At 44.5% G+C, this 21863-nt stretch overlaps 1 protein-coding gene across 3 annotated transcripts in view; it reads right to left on the minus strand.

Moving 5' to 3' along the window:
• Positions 1-3278: 3278 nt before the first annotated feature.
• HLF (HLF transcription factor, PAR bZIP family member) overlaps positions 3279-21863 on the minus strand; it is a 54003-nt gene continuing 35418 nt past the window's right edge. The window contains exons 3-4 of one of the 3 annotated variants that reach the window (XM_060646457.3): positions 12676-12896; positions 3279-7694 (exon numbers count right to left, since the gene is read on the minus strand). In XM_060646457.3, the coding sequence (XP_060502440.1) occupies positions 7476-7694; positions 12676-12896 (440 nt within the window). In that variant the 3' untranslated portion in view covers positions 3279-7475. The other 2 variants (XM_060646458.3, XM_078437336.2) reach the window with 2 other exon arrangements.

Consider the following 21863-nt stretch of genomic DNA (forward strand, 5'->3'; position numbering starts at 1 on the left):
ACTGAGGTGGGCCTGAAGGCAGAATCTAACAGGAGGGCCTCTGGGAATCACCACGACTTCTCATCTCCATGTGAACAGGGGGTGACCTCAAGCTACAAGTGTCAGCATTTTAGTACCATTCGGTACACTGGTTAAAATAAAGGTCTCCTAACTCCCAAGGCAGCAAAGCTGGCTTAACATTAGTGATGCTTCATGAATTTTATGTTTATAAAATCCATCTCAGAACCACAGTTTGGCTCATGAAGTGGCCACACTCCCTCCCCTGTTTACTCATCCATGTGGGACTGGGATGTCTCAAAAACATAGCAGTGACTCTGGAATCAAGTATTTGCAGAATGAAAATGCATCCACTAAAATACACAATGTATGGTCTGACTCTGTTGTAGCACATCACGAGTGAAATCAAATCAAGCAATTTTATTAATAATTACTATCATTATTACAAAAAGCAAGTGTTTGTTAAATTCCTGTTACACTCTGGGCAGTGATCTAAGTGTTTTGTTTATTTATTTTTTAAGTTTATTTATTTTGAGAGAGAGAGAGAGAGAGAGAGAGAGAATCCCAAGAAGGCTCTGCACTCAGCACGGAGCCTGACACAGGGCTCGAACCCATGAACCATGAGATCATGACCTGAGCCAAAACCAAGAGTCAGATGCTTAGCCAATTCAGCCACCCAAGTGACCCAAAGCTAAATGATTTATTTTTTTATTAAAAATTTTTTTTTATGTTTATTTATTTTTGAGAGAGAGAGAGAGCGAGGGAGGGACAGAGAGAGAGACACAGAATCTGAAGCAGGCTCCAGGCTCTGAGCTCTGAGCTGTCAGCACAGAGTCTGATGTGGGGCTCGAACTCATGAAGTGTGAGATCATGACTTGAGCTGAAGTCGGATGATACTTAACCAATTGAGCCACCCAGGCTATATATATATAGCCACCCAGGTGCCCCCCAAATCTAAGTGTTTTAGATGCATGTTCTCACTTAATCCTGGTAACAACCCTACAAAGAGAGTAATGTGGTGCCCATTTAACAGATAAAAGGGTGATTTGGTGAACTGTCTATGTCACATGAATATTGAGTAATGGATCTGGGATTCACATCCAGGCTTCCTGCTCCCTGCTCACCCTCCCGACTACAGCAATTACCGTTGGCCTTTGCTGAGCACCTAGTTTAAATCACAGAGAGGAGTGGTGTAGAGCACACTCTCAAATCAGCCTTTCTGCCTGGGTGTAAATTCTGCTTACTTCCTTTTTTGAGTCTGTTTCTTCATCTGCAAAACAGGGACAATGCTAGCACCCTCTTCACAGTGTAAGAATTAAATGAGATGTGGCAGGTAGAGGTCTAGGACTCTTACTGTTAGCTTTTCCTATTGTTTCCTGGCACCGGGCCAGGCTTTGCAGGATGAAAAGAAGTCAGAGAGAGGGGCCTTTAGACCCAAGTCCACACTGACTCAAAGCCCAGAGAGGCAGAGGATTCTCACCATCATCTTCACTCGGGCCTTTCTTCTCTAAAAGGTCCTTTTGATTTATTAGCAAGAAGCCATCTGCCGACTACAAAGGCAAGATTTCAATAATTCTCACCCAGTTCCTGGCTAAAGATGCCCGAAGAGACTTCTAAGCCAGTGATTTTCAAAGAGGGAATTTAATTCATATGCTTTGAAGAGGGGGGCCTGAGGGTTGGGCAGTTTGTTATATTTTAAGTGGAAATGGAAGAGCCATCCCACATGGGCAGCATGTGATGGACCCTGGGGACTGAGGACCTGTGAATGACCGGGCTTCTACACAGCTTGGCTTCCTATCTGTTCCTGCCATCTTAGAGGTCAAAGTCTCCCCAGACATGGAGACACGGTCACCTCCTATAAGAGATTTGAAGATGCCAAATATAAAATCAGCCACCCAAAGAGAACCTTACGGTCACTGTGCCTATTCCCCTGAGAGAGGAGAAAGTTGTTTGATGATGACAGTACAGCTGAACCTCCACTTGTAACTGTTCGATCTAAACGGGAAGGTGCCGCCAAGCAGATGGATGCCCACCAACCTGCGTACAAAGCTAGGATCTATTAGGGATGTCAGAATATGAATCCACATCTATGTAGCACCCCTCATTCCCACACCTCCAGCCACCTGCTCCTTCTTCTGAGCAGGATAATTTTTTTCTGTCCTCTTGGAAGGAACAAATGGTCTGAGACACTGAATTGCAGAAATTGGTCCCCATCCCACTCCCCGAGGCTCCCCACGGCAGTTATTAGTTGAGGGCCTATCGTGTGCCAGAGACTATGCATTTGTTATGGCATTCATTCTCCCCACAACACTCAGAGGTGGAGATTATACTTTTAGTTCACACATGAGGAGATTTAGGTTAAAAAACGCTTCGCACCGCGCAAGGTCATACACCCGCTAAGTGACAGATTTGAATCATCGAGCTCCTCACCAGAGTCCCCTTCTCTTACGCCCGAGATGCTGAGTTCCTTGGCCTGGGCTGCAGCCCACGCAGTGCCCGCGTTTGGAGCCCTCCAGGTGAGTCTCATGGGCTGCCAGGGCTGGGAACCACTGCACTGCATCAGCCTTCCTACAAATCCGCAAATGGGGACTTGATTCCATCTTGCATCACAGATTCCTTTGGGGAGTCGGGGTAGCTGTGCATCTCCCCTACAGAAAAATAAATGTTTATACGCAAAAAGTTGCATACAATTTCAGGTAATTATGGAAATTTTAAGCTTCTTCATGGATCCCCCAAGAGTCATGAACTCAAATTAAGGTCAAGTCTGTAAATCCTTGCTTCCAATTACTTGGCCACACACGGGGAGTGAGTTGGGAGACTTTAAGCAATTCATTTTCTCTCTACTGATTCAGAGTTGCTGGATCTGTAGTCCTGGAATATGTTCCCAGTTGATTCTTATACGTCCAACCAGAAGCAGTCTTTGGACTCATTTTTGGGAACCAGTTCTCTAAATGATGCCCATTCAGTGGATCAGAATTCATTTCTGTCACCTCTAATGTTGGGGAAGCTGCTTAATCACATGAACCCTCTATTTTCTCTTCTGTAAAACAGGAAAAACAATAGTCCCCACCTTGTAGAGTTGACATGGGATTACAATATTCCAGGTAAGTGTTTAGCACAATGTCTGGCACATAAGTGCTCAATAAATATTAATTTACCATTAATAAATTACTTATTATTATTTGTCATTGATGTAATTGATCTCTGTAAGTGGGCTCTTGGTGATAGGATTGGGAACAGAATCTAACTTCTAGCAGACTATCAACAAAAATACATGAAAGAAAGGAACAAATTCAAAGTTTATTAAGCATTGAGAATAACAGACAGATAAGGGTTCGGACTTAACAGCATAAACACCACCCATATCACGATGTACAATTAAACTGACCTCATGTGAACTTGTACCTGTTTAACAGATGCAACCTTTGTGGTGTTGCCAAAAGGATAATGGTTATGGTGGTTATGTTCGGGAAGGTTCTCCAAAATTAAAGATGTTATGATTTGACTTAAATATCCACACACATGTGCGCGCGCGCACACACACACACACACACACACACACTCACACTCCTCTACATACACTTGGCCCTCTGCACAATGTACTGACTTAATTGTCAAGTCTAATCCAATTGAGATCTAGGATAAGGCTTTGCTCATTTTTAAAATGCCATTATTAATTGTAGAGAAAATGAGGAGGAGACCTTGGCCTCCCCAGTGGGGCCCAGGAGCCCTCAGCAGGGAGCTGCACCCTGAGAGCAGAAGCTGTCTAGCACACTGTCCCCCATCGCCTGCAGCTTGCCGACCCCGGGGTTAAATCCCAGCGTCCGCGCTCCACACAGGCAAACAGGCCAAGCCAGCCTGGCTTGGGACAGCTCTGATGAACTCTGACAAAGTCTGAATTTTCTTAAAAGGAACACCAGGGGGAAATTAGATAAACTACCGGAAAAAAAGCAAGTATACCTCTGCATGTTGTTTTCCTCAGGGGTGGCTGGAGAAGAGGGGCTGCACTTAAAATTCTTTTAGGCTCAAGACCTTCTAAATGCACATTTAGAATTATTGTGTGTTCCCTCACAAAACCGGCGAGTTGGAAGGAACCCCTGGGTTCTCTAGCACAGCATCCTACCCACCCGAAGCCACATCCCATCTGCACGCTCCTGGAACAAACGGTCCTTCTGCTTCGAGGGATGACTTCCCCCAGGCCTGTCGTACTGGAAGATGAAAGGCCTGGCACAGTCTTGCCCACTGAGTGTTTTGAATGGTCAGAAAGTGGCCCCTTTCTCAAAAGGAGGACGTGATCTCTTCCAGCCCTCCTATTCCCTACCTACAGCCTCAAATTGCATGAGGCAGGACACGCTCATCAGGTTTTGCCCTTCTCTGCAAGTCTAAGTCCACAGAAATGACACCGCGACCCTGTCAGGAAAGCAGGCCGCTCATTCCAAATTGTGTCTAAATGATGTTGGCACGATAGGATTTGCATTCATTTTTAATGGCCAAGTAATTAATCTCCGAAAGATGCTTCTGATGAAAAGGTGGAAAAATGACAACAGGACTCTTTTAATAGCTGCGGTCCGCAGAACTCATCTGACCCTGCTTGATCTGAGTCCTTCCAAATCAGGCCACGGCTTCCTACGCCATCGAGCAGAACTGCCTTGTTTACTAGTTAACCGCCCTCGACAGAAAGCAAGTCCAGGAATGAGTGTTCATGTGTGTGTGGGGACAATGACCTACATATAAGGCACGGGTACAGACTCTAAAAGTTTTTCAATTTTAAGACGAGGTAGGTTTCTGAAACCTCTCCTGGCACACCCAAGAGTAAATTTTATTATGATCTTTTTATTTCTTCCACAGAGAAAATGTGTGACCCTCATTTGATACAGACAACCTCAGTCCAAGACCAGAGCTCAAATAAATACGGTTTTTTCAGCTACCATGTCATCCTGTGGTGAACCTGGATGGCCAATGGTGCAACACTTCTCCACTTACAGACATTGCTTGTTTCCGTTTCAGTCACTCCTGCCACTGAATACTTCTGCTGCCACTGGTCTCTCTACCTATAAAAAAGCTAACACTGCGTCCACCTGCATCTCTTCCTGAATATTGCTTATTCAGTTCTGCTTACTTTGGCCAAAGGTCTTCTTTTCTTAGTTGCATACCTGAACAATGCATTTCGATTCTAATGCTCTCGCATTTCCCACCATAATCTGTAGCTCGGGACAAAAGGAATATCTAGTAGAAATAGCCTTCTAGTCAGATTTACGGAAACTATGACACTCGACAGAAGCACTGCTGGTGGATGGACAAGGGGACCACCAGGTCATTCAAGGATTAGATACTCTGGAGGCAGGAGACTAGAAAATCCCATTGATGAAAGGGTGTTTTAATCTAGCACAAAACGTATCTTTGCAATAACAGCAGAATCTCTTGACATTACACAACTTGGTGAAACAAAAGAACAATCACCTTTAAGGTCAAAACATCTACCAAATTATAAACAGTACATATAACACCGGTATCAACCTTATACTGCATAAGACACACGTGCCCACAGAGGGGAACAGAATTGTTTGGGGTGCTTGCAGTGATACTTCATTCCAGAAACTCGTAACTTTGAAGTGAACGTTTTCATGGCAGATGCTTTTCCTAAAAAACACCGTATCAGCCAATAAATATTTGACTAACATCCACTTTGTGCTTCTGGGTGACGTTAACTGACTTCTTTCTGAGACCTAATAGGGAACAGGAAAGCTCTTTATATATTTTAGAGCGGGATTCGTCACACCAAGCTTCGATACTGTCATAAAATTTTAATTTAAAGCAAAAAACATGCTGATGTATCAGTGATAGGCTTAAAATATTAAAGACTTCAAAAACCCCCAAGCGCTTCTTCTCTGTACAACACTGATGAATATATATCTTTGCTATATAATTTTAAAACATGGAATAGTTTTCCTCTTCTTTGCTATATATAATATATGTCTTCCAAAATACATTGTCAGTATTTATATCTGAAAAATACTGTACAAAAAAGAACTTCCTATAATTACTCTGTATAAACATTAAACAATTTAATAATCTCTCCTTTTGGTCTATAGTAAACATTTAAATTGATTGGATTAACCACAGTTTACGACAACACCATCCTCTTCTGAGATACACCAGTGTCTTTTACATTCATTTTTCAAAAGTCCTCTTTATAAGAGCACATACTTTCAAAAAAGCAAACGAAATAAGAAACGTAAGCTCCAGAATCATTAATTTATGAAGCATTCGAAAATGACACCACTAGGAAAAAGGGTCTTACAAAACATCAACTTATTAACTTAATTAACTGATTTTTAAAAACAGCAAGGTATAATTCACAAAAATATATATATTACCCAAAAACGGGGAAAACTGAATCTTAAGTAATTGTTTTGAATATCAAGAGGGATATGGAAAAAGGGAACTAGAAAAGTGGGGGTGGGGAGCAGAGAAAACAAAAGCAAACATATCAATGTCAAAAGCTGTTCCAAGATGCAATTTTTTTTTTTTTTTTTTTTTTTTTTTTTTTTTGGCTCCTATGCTGATAAATTAATCCCTCGTTCTTAGACCTGGCATTTCCCTCTGCTTCCCTGTCCTGGGGATATTCTGGGCATGCTCAAATGCATTACTGTAATTTTTGTTTTTTAAAAGACAGTGAAATTCTTAGGTAGGGAACATATCCTATGTCCACTAGTAATACTCAGGCAGCATGCTCTAGCGTACAATAGGATTATTGCTTTAGGTACAGACGGTGCAAAAACACACTCTGTGTTCTAGAATAGTACTCTTACTTACCTGGGGTTGGTAGAATTAAAAGGAAACTTAGTAGATAGCAGTAAGTAAATATGGGATCTAATAAATCTAAACAGCACTTGAAATTTGAAGACAATTATCACCAAAACTGAAAATATGAGGAAAGCAACCTATAACTGAAGAGAGAGAGAGAGAGAGCTGCAGTGTAGTGCTAAGTGATTTTTGCGCACCTTATTAGCATGGTAACTTACAGATTAAAGAGAAACAAGAGCTCGTAGTCTTGACAACTGAGATCTACTATTTCACCAGGGCCCTGCTTGGTGGAGCCCAGCAGAGGGTCCCGGAAGAGCAGGCAGGAGCCACCAGAGAGCGACGCGGGAAGGGGCAGGAGGGAGGTTGGAGGGAGGGGCAGGAGACCCCAGGAGGCGTCTCCGCAGTCCAGTAAAAACACGGCACCTTTCTTTTTCGGAACTGAAAGATGAGGAGAGGGCTACCTTAACATGGCAAGTGCAAAGGCACGCGCGCGCACCGCGGACCACACAGGAGCAGAAGCGCGCGCGCGCACACGCACACCAGAATGTGAGTCAGTTGTGTTTACGCCTCTGGTAAAGTGCTGATGTCAGAAAGGTTGGTTCGGGTGTGGTGCTATCAGGCGGGAAACACACTGTCCATCTATTGGAAAGCCAGCCCGCAAGACTGCCATCCTACAGGGGCCCGTGCCTGGCCTCGTACTTGGCAAGTATGTTCTTGCATTTGCCCAGCTCCTTCCGCAAGTCAGCCACTTCCTGGCGCAGGGCCGAGTTCTCCTTCTCCAGGAAGGACGCCCGGATTGCGATCTGGTTCTCCTTCAGCCGCCTGGCGTCGCGGGAACGCTTGGCTGCCATGTTGTTCTTCCTGCGCCGGGCCCAGTACTTGTCATCCTGCTCATTAGTCACAGGGGGAAAGAAACAAGATATTAGATTTCAGCCGCGCGGAGGGGCCCGGGGTGGCGCCCAGGAACCAGGAACCAGGAACCCACGCGTCTCACCTCACATCTCCTTCCCTGACAGTCCGTTTGAGTCTGAGACCACTGCTCGGGCGCCATGGCTTCCCTCCCGCAGCGTGGACGCTCCTGTCACAGAGTGTCCCTCCTTACTCTCTGCCCTGCAGAGGCCACGCCAGGGGCCACACGAAAGCAAGTGGCTCACCTCACACCCTAAACTACATTCAGATCGCTCTGCTTTCTTTGCCGAATGTTTTAAGAACCCTTTTCTTCCATGGGCGCTCATAGGCTTGTTGGTAGAAGTCCATACGATATGGTTGCAAGGCGACTTGGCAGTATCTATCAACTATTTAAATGCACTACCAATGATGAAGCAACTCGTCTTCTAGGATCTGCCTCCACCCATCTGCATGCATGTGCACACAGACAGACACCCCAGGCACAGAATTCTCACTGCCGCATTGTCTCTAATAGAAAGAGATGGGGGAAAACTAATCAGTAGGAGATTTAATAACTACATGACGGTGGAGTCCTACAAAAGGATACTCTGCAGCTGTTACAAATAATGACCCAGCTGAACCAAAAAAGATGTTTATGATCTACCACTATGTGGGTGGAAATGGCAATTTGCTGATAAATATGTATGGCCTCATCCCACTTTGGTTAAAAAATCACAATATTGTATATTCATAGAAAGAGGCCTGGAAGGATTTATACCAAGCTATGAAAAGTGGTGCCTCTAGAAGGGGAATCGGAGGAGGGATGCCAAGGAGAGAAGTAGGATCTTTCACCTTTTCTTTCTGATGTATCCCTTGGTCATCAAAAACAGGAAGAAGAAAAAAAAAAAAAAACCCTCCACCTGCCACCGATCAGTATGCTCATATTTGGTGGCTACCATTTAAATGATTTACTCTAATTTCCTTTTTAACTGTTCTCTAGGCCTTAATTCACCTGGGTACTATTTAAATGTGGTCAGTGTGAAAGCAAGGTGTCCTCTCCCCCTCATCCTTGCCCCTCCCCCAAAGAAAGGAAAACCTTCCTAGGAAGACTAAGAAATGTGAATCTTCTTTTAGGTCTTACCAATTCATTTATGGAGCCACCTGGTGTGTTTTGCAAACCCCTCTTTCCAGCCACTTGCAACAGCAAATTCCTCCATCCTAGCAAGGCTAATACCTGCAGGTACCTGTCACCCAGAATAAGTGAGTTGAGGCCAGTTCTTTCCCTCCCCCAGGATTACAAGGGGCAGCTGGCATTGGAGGAAGTCACATGGCTTGGGACCATGGTTGCAAGGAAGGCCCAAGGTCAGCGGTGTATGCCCATACCTGTCCATTACCTTTGGCAAACATCTGCCCTGCACAAAGACAGAACGTGTGAGACAGAATGCCCGTGCAGGCTCCTTGTGTCAGCCACTCACAACCTGGTAATGTTATTTGTAAAGCACGCCTAGCTTTCTACATGTTTCATAATAGTATCTACCAAAGTGAAAACAGATCTTCATAAGAGCTGGTACCAGCATCCTTCTTTCAGAGAAGAAGGCTGTCCTTTGAAGAATTCCTGGATAAGTCAGCTTGGGCAGGTGTGCTGTGGCCGTTGGTGGGATTTGTCGTTTGTGCTTGGGAAAGGGGACAAGGGGCTGAAGGAATGGGGGAGAGGCCTGACCAGCTGGTTGGGGGGAGCAGGGAGGAGCTCGCCCCAGGACTTCACAGGAGGTAGGAAGACCTGAAGGCATATTAACAACAGTGAAGGCTCCAGTTCTGATGGCAGCTGTTCGGTTACTTGGATAGAAGCCCCAATTCCACCACCCTTGGTAGTCTCGGTGAATCCACCACATTCAATGTTCCTTGGGCATATGGTTTCCAAGATCATGCAAAAGAGGGGCTAACTCAGGATGTATCAGTACCCAACATAGAGGAACGGGAGCACAGAGGTGAAGGAGTGCATAAGAATAAGCCCCTGGGAAATGGCAGAAGCTGGGGGAGTGGAGGGAAGGGAAGGGAAGGGAAGGGGTGTACTGCCATAGGCCACGGACTTGGTGGCATATGACAGGGTATTATGGGCCAGGGGGTCACCAGCTGACCTCAGGGGAACAACCAACATTTCTGTCTCTTAGAGCTCTTCTCACTTATAAGGTGCTTTCATTTCCCAGCCTCACCTGTCCACACATGCAGGCGAGCCAGGAAAGGTATTGAGTGGGAACCATCTCAGGTGAGAGGGGAGCTAACAAGAGGAGAGGAGTGGAGCAGAGGATGCAGAAGGCAGGAATGAATGATGGAAGGAGGGGGACCAGAAAAACCAGCTTGCCTCCCTTTGTTACCAGGGCATGGTTGGGGGAGGGGGAAGCAGGATATTGAGTGCCGCTGACAACTCTGGCACCACATTCCTGTCCTCTTCTCTATTCCCAGGTGCAGGTGCCATCTGGCTAGCCGGTTGCCCCCACCCAGCAAGGGCCCACCCAGTCCTGCCCCATCGTCTTTCGGAAGGAAGGTCTCGTGTTTGACAGCGCCTCCCCCAGTCAGCCCCCTCCTGAAAACCAGCGATTCCTTTCTCTTGCCAGACCCGAAGTTCCTTGAGAGTAGGAACACTATCAGTTCTGATTCACCTTGGTGTATCCCCAGGGCTTGGAACATACAAGCCTTTGAGATATCTCAGTCACGTGAATGAATGGATAGTCAAAAGTATTAAGACATCAAGGTGATTAAACCGATTCTCAGCTGGGAATGCTGGTACTGCTTAATTCTCCTGGGGCACGCTAACCCAAAGGAACGGCTCAATAGAGGGGTTCGGGCAGCTGTGGGGAAGACCATTTATTGGCGGGGCTCTTTCACTCGTTTGGTTTGCTCATCCAATGTTGGGGGCCACAAATATGTCACCCACCCCTAGCTCAGCCCTCTCTACTGGAAGGAAAAATATGTTACAGCTCTGCTTCTTGTTTCACATAAGATCATGGCCTGTGGCCTGAGGCTTCACTCACAACTGAAGAAATCCAAAGACACTTGGCAGGAGAATGTTCCTGCCAGCTACCCACCTGCCATGGGAAAAGGTCAGGCATGGCCATGACAGCAGTACTATGCATAATTCCAACACATACTGTTTTCACAGGGCCTCTTTGTTGCCAAGGTTACCTGGGTTATTGAGCTTGCTCTTTGCTTTGAACTTGTAAATCTGGAGACCTGTGAAGGTTTGGCTGGAAGTTTTATCTACTGCTTAGCATCATCCTTCTGAACTACCCTCTGTTCAAAAGGAAATCCATGCTGCATGGCTCCCCAGTTTAGCTGAAGAGGTGAGCTCGAAAATACACACAGGATTGGGTGGCTAAGATGAGGAAAAGCATCCAGTTGAAAGAAGATTCTCAATTTCCCAGGACACCATGGCCCCTTCTTATCCTATCTTAGTCTTGACCATCAGTTCCCTGACTTGTTTAGATTTTTTTTTTAAGTTTTATTTATTTAAGTAATCTCTACACCCAACGTGGGGCTCCAACTGATGACCCTGAGATCAAGAGTGGCACGGTCTTCCAACTGAGCCAGCCAGGCGCCCCTTGTTTAATTTTGTGGAGTGTTTACTATGAACTTTACTCTTTTGATTCTTAGGGTGACAGCTACTGGTTTGTCACCCAAGAGACCCTGCTGTAGCCCTTGTCAAGGCCAACATGCTGCAGTGACCTTTCTGGAAACTAGAAGACTTCCACTAACTAGCAGTGTTCACCTCACTTAACCCTTCTATTTCTCCATTTCTTCAACTGCAAAACAGCAACTTTGGTCTAACGAACCTCCGAGGTCCCTTTCAGCCCTGACATCTGATGAGTCTGCTACACTCAAGGTAATCTCAAGTATGTAGTCAACAGAAGTGATTTCAATCTGCAGGGTACCTTTTCCTCCAGTGGTCTTTCTAGATGGCAAAAATAGGTAAGAGGTCGAAATTGGTTCCAGGACAACATTCCAAACTCCCATGTTCCCAGCTGACAAGTGACTTTCCATCTGTACCACAGTTAGTTTTGAGAAATGGGGGTCAGAAGTTAGAAAAAGGCTAATTATGCCTGGTGTCAACGCCTCCAACATATACAATCAAATCTCTATTGTCCCTATGATTGGAAGGAAGCATAAACACAAGAAATTCTAAGCCATGGCTAATTAAAATTGTTCTATTTTGGGATTAGTGGACATGGCAAAGTTTTGGAAAGAATTCTCATTAATTATCATTAAATGTGTCAGATTAATTTTGATTCTAGTTGTATCAGACCTCATAAGGTAAATCTATTTTCCTTTATAAATCATGTGTCCCCTCAACACAGCTGAAAAGAAACAACTTGGAATGAACCTTTTGCTGAGATACTCAAGTGACCGTTATTTAAGATACAGAGTAAACACTGCATATCAACAACATCAGGGAACCCACCAGCTTCCTTGAGAATATCCCACCCAGGTCCTCTGAGGGTGGCAACATGGAGAGAGGTCTTAGCTCTAGCTGTTGTTCCCTGTGGACTATCGGGAAAAGGCAGCATTGGTTATCAACAAGTTCCCCGAGGGAAGGTAAGCCTTGGAGAACTATTGGCCCAGATGTCCTCTGCAGATAATGTCCTTTCTCTTTCCAACCCTGAAAGATTTTGGGTTTGGGTTGATTTTATGGGGCTTTCAGAGCATTCCCTGCAGATAGCAGCAGGTTTGTTTCCTTCATGGGTTGTAAATCACGCCAACATTTTTACTGCTTCTTCTTTCTGTGCTATATCAAGACATGAAAGGCATATTTCAGAAGATACCCAGGGAGAAAGCAACTTCCCCACAGTCACATGCCAAGAAACGGGATCAGAAATCACAAGTCTGTGGTTCACCAGCTTGTGTGATCTTCCTAGAGGTCACCCTTTTAATCTGCTTCTTGATCCCACCCTCTGTTTGCCCAAAGCCTGATGACCAGTTCCAATTTACCTTCAGATCATCAGGGATGAAGACTTTACGCGCTTTCTTAATCATGGGCTGTGGCTTCAGTTCTTCCTCAGAGAACTTGCGTTTGCGAGGGTCAAACATTTCCTGGCCAGGGATGCTGGAGAGGGCAAGATCTGCCGGGTCTGGCTCGTAACCCACAGGGACCTGGATGGTGTCAGGATCAATGGGACTCGGTGTATTGCGGTTTGCTGGCAACAGCTGACCTGGAACAAGGCAGGAGCTTCAATTCAGGAACACTACCAGCGCCCCAGACAACTCCCTGGTGATACTTCGGGATAAGTGGCAAAAGTCTTCAACTTGCTTACATATGACTAACACTGTTCATTTTATTCATCCTCACTATGTTACTGAGAACACAGCAGGTTGAGTATGCCTTTACTCATGTCAGATCAGGCAAAAACAAAGACCCACACACGTCTGCAAACTAAATTTTAAAGATATGGGGCGCCTGGGTGGTTCAGTGAGTTAAGTGTCCGACTTGAGCTCAGGTCATGATCTCACAGTTCCTGAGTTCTAGATGCGCACCGGGCTCTCTGCTGTCAGCTCAGAGCCTGCTTCGGATCCTCTGTCCCCCTCTCTCTCCTGCTTTGGATCCTCTGTCCCCCTCTCTCTCCTGCTTCAGATCCTCTGTCCCCCTCTCTCTCCTGCTTCGGATCCTCTGTCCCCCTCTCTCTCCTGCTTCGGATCCTCTGTCCCCCTCTCTCTCCTGCTTCAGATCCTCTGTCCCCCTCTCTCTGCCTCTACCCCACTCTCTCAAAAATAAACATTTAAAAAATTTTTCATGCATTCATTCTTTCCAAAAACACGTTCGTGGAGCACCAGCTATGTGCCAGGTACTCTGATTTTTACCTTTCTCATGTTTTCCAGGCAAGTCAAGGAATCAGACCCATCACTAGTCAGTTAGGATATAGTGAAGGTGCTGAGACAGAAGTAAACATCACGTGCTTCCAGAGTGTGGGGGACAGTATACAACACAAAGGAGGTTAGGGACAATTCCTAGAGGTGACACTTGGTGTAACTGCATCTTGAGACAAACAGTAATTAGCAAAGAAAGGTAATCTAGGGACAAATACAAGCCAGAGGGCTGCCTTTTTGAGGGGCACAGGTGGTCTTGGGTAGCTGTAGCCCTGACTCAGAGCACAAGATGAAGTGGAGAGAGACATAAATGCAAGAGATATGGTCAGGAGGGTGGGCAGTGGGGATATTATAAAAGGCCCTGAATGTCACTGAAGGATTCTGAGCTCCAAAGTGACAAGCAGAGCTGAAATCTGCAAAGAAGATTCAGGCAGTGTGAGGAATGGACCAAAGGATAGATGGCTGGAGAGGGGAGCTCGGCTTCCAGGATGCTGTGATGACCCACATGTGCATCTGTGTTGACAGTGGAGACAATGGGAAGAGGGTAGGTTCAAGAAGCATTTCACAAATCAGTAAAGATGCAACAGAGGGGACCTGACTTCCACTTGAGGGTTCTGCAACCACTGAAACGCACAAACGTCCCCAGAACAACAGGCTTACTGTGCTTTGGAATGTGTCTTACTGGTGAAAGTGAACTTAATGACAGACTGCGATGTTTACGTGGGCAGCTCTGAATCTTCATTTCTAATTTCATCTGAATTTTACAATTGCCCCTTTCACACCCAGAGAATAAAGGAGAGGATACTGCCCGGCTGTATTTGGCACACCGCCCCCCCCCGCCCCTCCTTCCTCACTGCCAATGGTTGGACAACGTGTGAAATCTCCTTTAGGCTTCATTAAAACCCACCCCAGGTTGAAGCACGAAGCCATGGGCTCCCATTCTAGCTGAACTATTAAGCCATGCTCATCTGTTTTCTGGAAAGGCCTGGTGGGGAGCCTGCAAAATGAATGTTCTGGGTGACCTTTTAGGTCCTCACTCTGCCTGGAGCTCTCTTTGTATCCTGCTTGCCAAAGAGGAAGAGATGGGCCCCCGAGGCATTGGAGGAGGACAGAGATGTCTCATTAGCCAGCCTGCCGCTCAGCTACAGCTTCTAGAGACTGCTGAGTTCGGTATTGGATGGTGTCAAGCTAGATTTGATCTTGTGCCTCTTGACATCGCCTCAGAAAATGAGCCATATCTGAGTCAAATGGGGATTTTATTTTCCCTTTAGAAATTCTCTTTGAACCAGATAACAAAGCTACCCCAATGCCCTATCACTACCAGCACCACTGCACCAGCACCTCCCCCACAACACACACACGCACACACATGCGCACACACACACACACGCACACTCATAGGTGTGTACACCCTCTCCTACCCTCTGGAAGCATCTCGTGATTAGTATTTCCCAAACCTAATTGCTGCAAGTTTTCACGTTCTTCTTGAGGACTTTGGAATTCTGTTAATTATTCTATATTGCAATGTTCTCCTTTATTGCTTCATAAATGTTAAGCTTTACATGCACGCGTGCGAGCGCGCACGTGCACACGCACAGACACACACACACACACACACACACACACACACACACACACATACACACACACCTCTCCTCTACCGGACAACACGGTCTTTCATGTTTTATCTACTTTATCCCCACCCCTCCTGACCATGGTACCTACTTCAGAGCTTGGCTTCTACCAAGTGTATTCCTCATGTAACGGTGGCCCACTGGGACGCTGGGCTCTGAAATTCATTCGTGGACATTCTAGCAACAACATAGGCCGAAGCTTAGTTGGGCATTCTTTCTCCCCAGCCCTTTCTGCAATGGAAGTAGGTCATGCCTCCCTGCAGAATGCAGAAAACCTACTGGACAGTAGATGAGCTCAACGGCTTCCCCAGCGTCAAACAGCACATGGCAATGGACCCGAGTGAACCTGAGAAATACATCCAAATCCTCTTTCTCCCCAGAGACACCCTTGTGTTTACCTACACTTTCTACTGAGTCAACTCTGCTGGACTCATTTTTCCCCCTTTCGTTCCAAAATGTCAACAGTTGGGTAATGGAAAGGAGGACCTTTATTATTTTGTCCTACCTTTGCAGATTTTCAAATGTTTTACATAAGAATTTTCAACCTAAGAATGTATCATTCCATACATTTTTTAAATTACCAAGGATGTTCATTGTAAAACTATAACAAATGCACAAGTGTGTCAAGAAGTGCTCCTCTCCCCTGCCTCCAATCCATCTTGCTATTTTTCCCAGAGGTGACTGCCCTTAACTGCTTGGTGAAAACCTTAGTTTTTACACATATGATTTAACTCAGTAGGATGATACTACCCACATATCTTAAATTACTTTTTCAACATACCATAAACAATTTCCCATGTTCTTTTTAATTATTTACTTACTTAAGTTTATTTACTTTGAGAGAGAAAGAGAGGGAATGCATGAGTAGGAGAGGGGCAGAAAGAGAGGAAGAGGGGGAGAGAGAATCCCAAGCAGGCTCTGCACTGATAGTGTGGAGCCTGGCACAGGGCTTGAACCTGCAAACCGAGATCATAACCTGAGCTGAAGTTGGACGTGAACCGACTAAGCCACCCAGGCGCCCCTACTTTGTTCTTTTTAAAGGGTTTATAGGGGCGCCTGGGTGGCTCAGTCAGTTAAGCGTCCAACTTCAGCTCAGGTCACGATCTCGCGGTCCGTGAGTTCAAGCTCCGCGTCGGGCTCTGGGCTGATGGCTCAGAGCCTGGAGCCTGCTTCCGATTCTGTGTCTCCCTCTCTCTCTGCCCCTCCCCCGTTCATGCTGTGTCTCTCTCTGTCTCAAAAATAAATAAACGTTTAAAAAAAATTTAAAAAAATAAATAAATAAAGGGTTTATAGTCTACCTACTCATTCCCAACTGATGGATTTTTAGGTGTGTATTTTTGTAGAAAAGATTTCTAGAAGTGGGACTGCTCATCCAAAGGGATGTACATTTTATATTTATAAATGTGCTGCTAAACTGTCATTATCTATTTACACTTGTACCAACATTTATGAGTGCATTTCCACACAATTAAATACTAATTGTTAAAATGCTGTCAATTTGAGGGATGCAAATATCACTGTTGTTCTAATTTCCATTGCCATCACTACTAGTGAGACTGAACATCTCACATATTTATTATTTATTTCTTCTGCTAAACACCACCTCTTCCTTCCTGTCATTTGCCCCCTATGAAATGGATTTTGTTGCTTACTCATTTATAAGGACTCTTTATAGACTGGATGTCATCCTTTCATCTGATTTATCTATAGAAAATAGTTTCTCCATGAGTACTGTTTTCTAACTTTGCATATGGAGTTTTTCACTACTGACAAGATCTTACATGGTAATGTAGTAGTATTTTTTTTAGTTTGTTTATTTTTGAGAGAGACAGAGACATAGAGAGAGAGAATCCCAAGCAGGCTCCACCACTAGCACAGAGCCTGATGCGGGGCTCAAACTCATGAAACCATGAGATCATGACCTGAGCCAAAACCGAGAATCAGATGCCTAACGATCTGAGCCACCCAGGCATCCCTATAATGTAGTAATATCTTGAAATCTTCTCATTTATGGCTTCTTACTTCCATACCCACCCCCAAGTTATATTATATATGCATACATATCTATCTACCTATATATCTCTGTGTATTTATTTTTTTAAGTTTATTTATTCTGAAAAAGAGAGCGCACATGAGTGGGGGAGGGGCAGGAAGAGAGGGAGAAAGAGAGAACCCCAAGCAGGCTCTGCACTGTCAGTGTATAGCCCATCATGGGGCTCAAATTCATGAAACATGAGGTCATGACCTAAGCCCAAACCAAGAGCTTAACCGATTGAGCCACTCAGGCACCCCAACATGCATATGTATTTGTAGATGTATATTACTCTGTATTTTTCTTTAATACAACTATAATGGATTTATGTTTTCAGAATTGTGAGTCACCTGGAATTTAATTTTGTATACAGTATAAGCAGGGGTTTTACTTAATGTTTTCCAAATGTCTTAATATAATGATATCAGTAAAGCTGGATATTCGATATATCAAGTTTTACACCCCTTATTGTTCTCTTTAGAAAATTTTCTTTGGATGGGCATTGAGGAGGGCCCTTGTTGGGATGAGCACTGGATGTTGTATGTAAGCAATGAATCATGGGAATCTACCCCCAAAACCAAAAGCACACTGTATACACTGTATGTTAGCTAACTTACATATATATACAAATATTTTTTTCTTTTATATATTTATATATATATATATTTTATATATAATATATATATATATATATAAAAGAAAATTTTCTTTGGTAGTCTTACAGTCTTCAGGATGAATTCTAGAATCCACCTATTAAGTTATATTTAGAGATTTTGAATGAAAACTACATGAAAGCTATGAGTTCAGCTGAGGACAAGTGAGGTCTTTAAAATATTTACTATACCCCTAGCATAACTTTCCTTTTTTTTTTTTTTTTTTTTTGGTCTTTTTCTTATATCCAGCAGTTAAGGCTTATAGCATTCTTCATTTTAACTATTCACGTTTATTGCTAGGTACATCCCTTAAATGTTTTATAGTAGTTGTTCCTAGTGTAAATTTTCACTTACCTCCTAATTGGTTATTGCTGGCATCTAGGAAGCTACTGGTTTTAAAATGCTGGGTTTTATATCCAGCCACTTTACTCTCTTATTAGTCCTAATTGCTCTAGCATTGCCAGCTTACTTTTCTAAGAGAAAACTAATATAATCTTCTGCCTCTAGGGAAGTTGTTGCTTCCTCTCAATGTTTATAATTCCTACTTTTTACAAAACCTCACTGCATCAGTTAGGCTCTGCAAGACAAGGAGGAGTAAGACAAGTAAATACCGGAGATTCCTGCCTGTCCCAGACTTTAATGGAAAAAGTTTTTAGGACGTCCTCTGAAGTATTCAAGCATGAAGGCCTGTTCCTGCATCCGGATAGCTGCAGCATGACAAACTAAGGCAGTCCCAACATATTATATTGAGAGTTTCTTTTTTTTCTTTTTTAAATCAGGAATGGTGCATGAAATTTCCTCAAAGGCCTTTTTAGAATCTGTTGCGATGATTGTGTGGTTTTCTCCTGTATTTATTAAGTCTGAGCTTGATATTTCTCCAAGGCTTTCTTTGAAAGGTCTATGGGGGACGAGATCAACCCCACGATATAGACTCTGCAGTTTTCTGGTACACTGTTTTCTTCTTTCTAAAAACATCTTGATGAAAGTCACTTCCAAAAGGGCCAGGGAGGATTTCTGGAGGAAAGGACGGAACAAAAGGGCTCAAATCTGGAATAAGATTAGAAGTCACCTTCAAACCCAGAACTGGCCTCCACTTCTGTCACAGATTAGGCATGACTAAACCTCCAACTAGTGTAACTGAAGATCAGCCATTTCTTATTCTTCTATACTTTCACAAGAATTTAGCATCTCGTGTTCAATTGGCCGATTGGCTAGAATTCAGCAATGAATGGGAACAGCAGTGATCTGTGTCCTTATCTCTTCTCAAGTCAACAGTTTGTTTAATTGATGGCTGCCTCAAAGTAGTCGGTTATAGCTGTATTTGCTATTTCGTCCTCAAGGCTAATTGCAACACCTCCCATCTTTCTCTTGTGCTTCTTGTTAAGTAAATAAAACCTTACATCTGCAGCAGTAATGGCAGGACAAATAGTACTCCAGTGTTTATCACTGACAAGCATTATTCTCTATAAAGGAAGGCTGAGAAAAGAGAAAGTAATCTGGTTTTGGCCAAAGTGTTCTCTATTAGCACTGATGGGTGAACTTCCTTGTGATTTAAAGTTTGGTCCCACATCTTGATCCAAAATCTTTCTCTCCTCCCCATAACCAGTTTGTGGTCTGTTTGCTTGTCATCACCTCCTGGACCCTGGGTGGTCCTAATTTGAATCAGCACCATTTACCCTCTCTGCACCCACGGTTTTCAGAAGAAAACTGCCATGGGGGGCACAGCCTATTTCATTACAAAACACACCTGCTTCTGAGAATCTCTTAGAGTACAGGGAGCCAATTAACTTAGAAGACTGTAGTAACACTAGAGGGTCCCTAAAGAGTGCTCACAATATGTATAGAGATTAAATAAAACTCTTACAAGTATATCCTAAGGATATGGGCTTCCTGGACATGGAGGCCAATTAGCTGGGCTCTGTTCCGATGGCAGGAACCTATTCTCTTGTTCATCAAGCAGTCTGCAAAAGCAGCTACGTGCTAATAGATAAAGGTCTCACCCTTCCCTCTACCCATGTCCCATTCCATGTGACTTTGCAGTTCCAGGCAGAGTCTATCTCCTCACCCCTTGAATCTGGGCTGGCCTTGGGACTTGTACTGCCCAACACAGTGTGGCAGATGTGGCAGTGTCAGTTCCAAGGCTGGACCTAAAGAGGCTTTGCACGCTCCTACCTCTTCTCTTCAGCACTTGGCACAAACATGCTCAGTCCAGCCTCCTAGGGAGTGAAGGGCACATGGCCAGGCTAGGTCAGCTCCCTCGAGGTGTGAGTCCAGCCCTGATCAGCAGAGCCATCTGACCAACCCATAGCATTTCCAAGTAGGTAAACAATAAACCTTCATGTGTGCATGCTACTGGGTATCTGCAACTACCTGCTAAATACAATCAGGAGAACAGAAGACTGATCTGCAGAGCTGGGCTACTGCATACAGGGAGATGCTTATACAATAGCGTAAATAGCACAGCAGGGTTTTTCAATGTATGGGGTAGTGGCTAAACTGTGAAGTGAGTCAGACTTGGGTTTCAATTCTGATTCTGCCATCAGTATGGTATCAACTTGGGTGTTTGTGAATAAAGGACCAGAAAGAAATACCCTCTCCCCCATTTCCTAATAAGGTCTGCTTTAAGGAACAGAACTATTGGGGGGTGCCTGGGTGGCTCAGTCAGTTAAGCGTCTGACCTCGGCTCAGGTCATGATCTCACGGTTTGTGGGTTCGAGCCCCGCATCGGGCTCTGTGCTGACAGCTCAACCTAGAGCCTGCTTTGGATTCTGTGTCTCCCTCTCTCTCTGCCCCTCCCCTGCTCACATGCTTTCTCTCTCTCAAAAGTAAATAAACATCAGAAAAAAAAAAAGGGAACAGAACTATTGGTGTCTCCCCTTCCCCCCCTCTGGCTTTTTTAAAATTTCCCTCCCTGAGTTTCTTCATCTGCAAATGAAGATTACTATGCCAGCCTCATGGGGTGGTGTGAACAATGAATGAGATAATATGTGTATAAATAAAGTGCTTAACACAATGCATAGTACCTGGAAAGTACTCAATAAATGATCTATATATAAATACAATTACAAAGTAGATGCTGTAATCACAGATGGTTAAAAAACATGAAACAGGCTGTGCCCCCTTGTCCAAGCCAGCCCAGTCTCCCCGGAACCACTGCCACATCCCCCTAGCTGCTCCTTTTCCTTCCATTCGTGTCTCCACAATGCACTCTCCACGCAGCTACCAGAAGGTATTCTAAAAATGCAGACCTATGCAGGGCACTCCCCCATACCAAAACCCTCCCAAGGCTTTCCATTGCCACATATGATAACATTCAAGACTCCCCCTCACTCAATATGCTTAGCCATGCTGGCCTTCTTTCTACTCACAGAGCCCAAGTAGGACCCACCCGGGCCTTTGTACTTAGCGTTCTCTCCCCCTAAACCGTTCCTCCCCTGCTCTCTGCCTGCCTGTCCTTTTGCGTCATTTAGACACCAGCTCTCTGCATCTCCTCTGTCCTCTGACTTTCCCCCCCAGCACTCGGCCTTTCCAACCACCCATCTCTTCACCTTTACAATATCTATCTCGCCCAAAACTGTCTTTTCTACTTCCTTGACATTTGGTGACCACCCCCCTCCACCTGTACAGAAGCTCCACAGGATGGAGACCTTGTCTTATTTGCTGCCCTGTCCCCAGCTTCTACAGGCGGCCTGCATCCGGGTGGCACATAGAGCACACTCTGGAGTAACCAGAAACAAAGACTCCTAGATCTTAACAAGGACTGTTTGGGGACACAGGGGCTATTTTTTTCTTTTTATTATATTTTTGCAGGTTGTCTATAGTGAGCACCTTTCACTTTCAAGGTCAGAAACTAAAACCTTATTTTTTAAACAATGGACTTTGCTACACTTCATACCTAATATTTTCAGGAGCCCATGTTAGATGTGGTTGAGAGAAGACCATTCGAGTCCCTAGAAAGGAAGAAGAGAAGGAAGAGGAGAAAGAACAGACCAAAGA

This window comes from Panthera onca, chromosome E1 (genome assembly GCF_046562875.1).
Source record: "Panthera onca isolate mPanOnc1 chromosome E1, mPanOnc1 haplotype 2, whole genome shotgun sequence".
Classification (NCBI taxonomy): Eukaryota; Metazoa; Chordata; class Mammalia; order Carnivora; family Felidae; genus Panthera; species Panthera onca.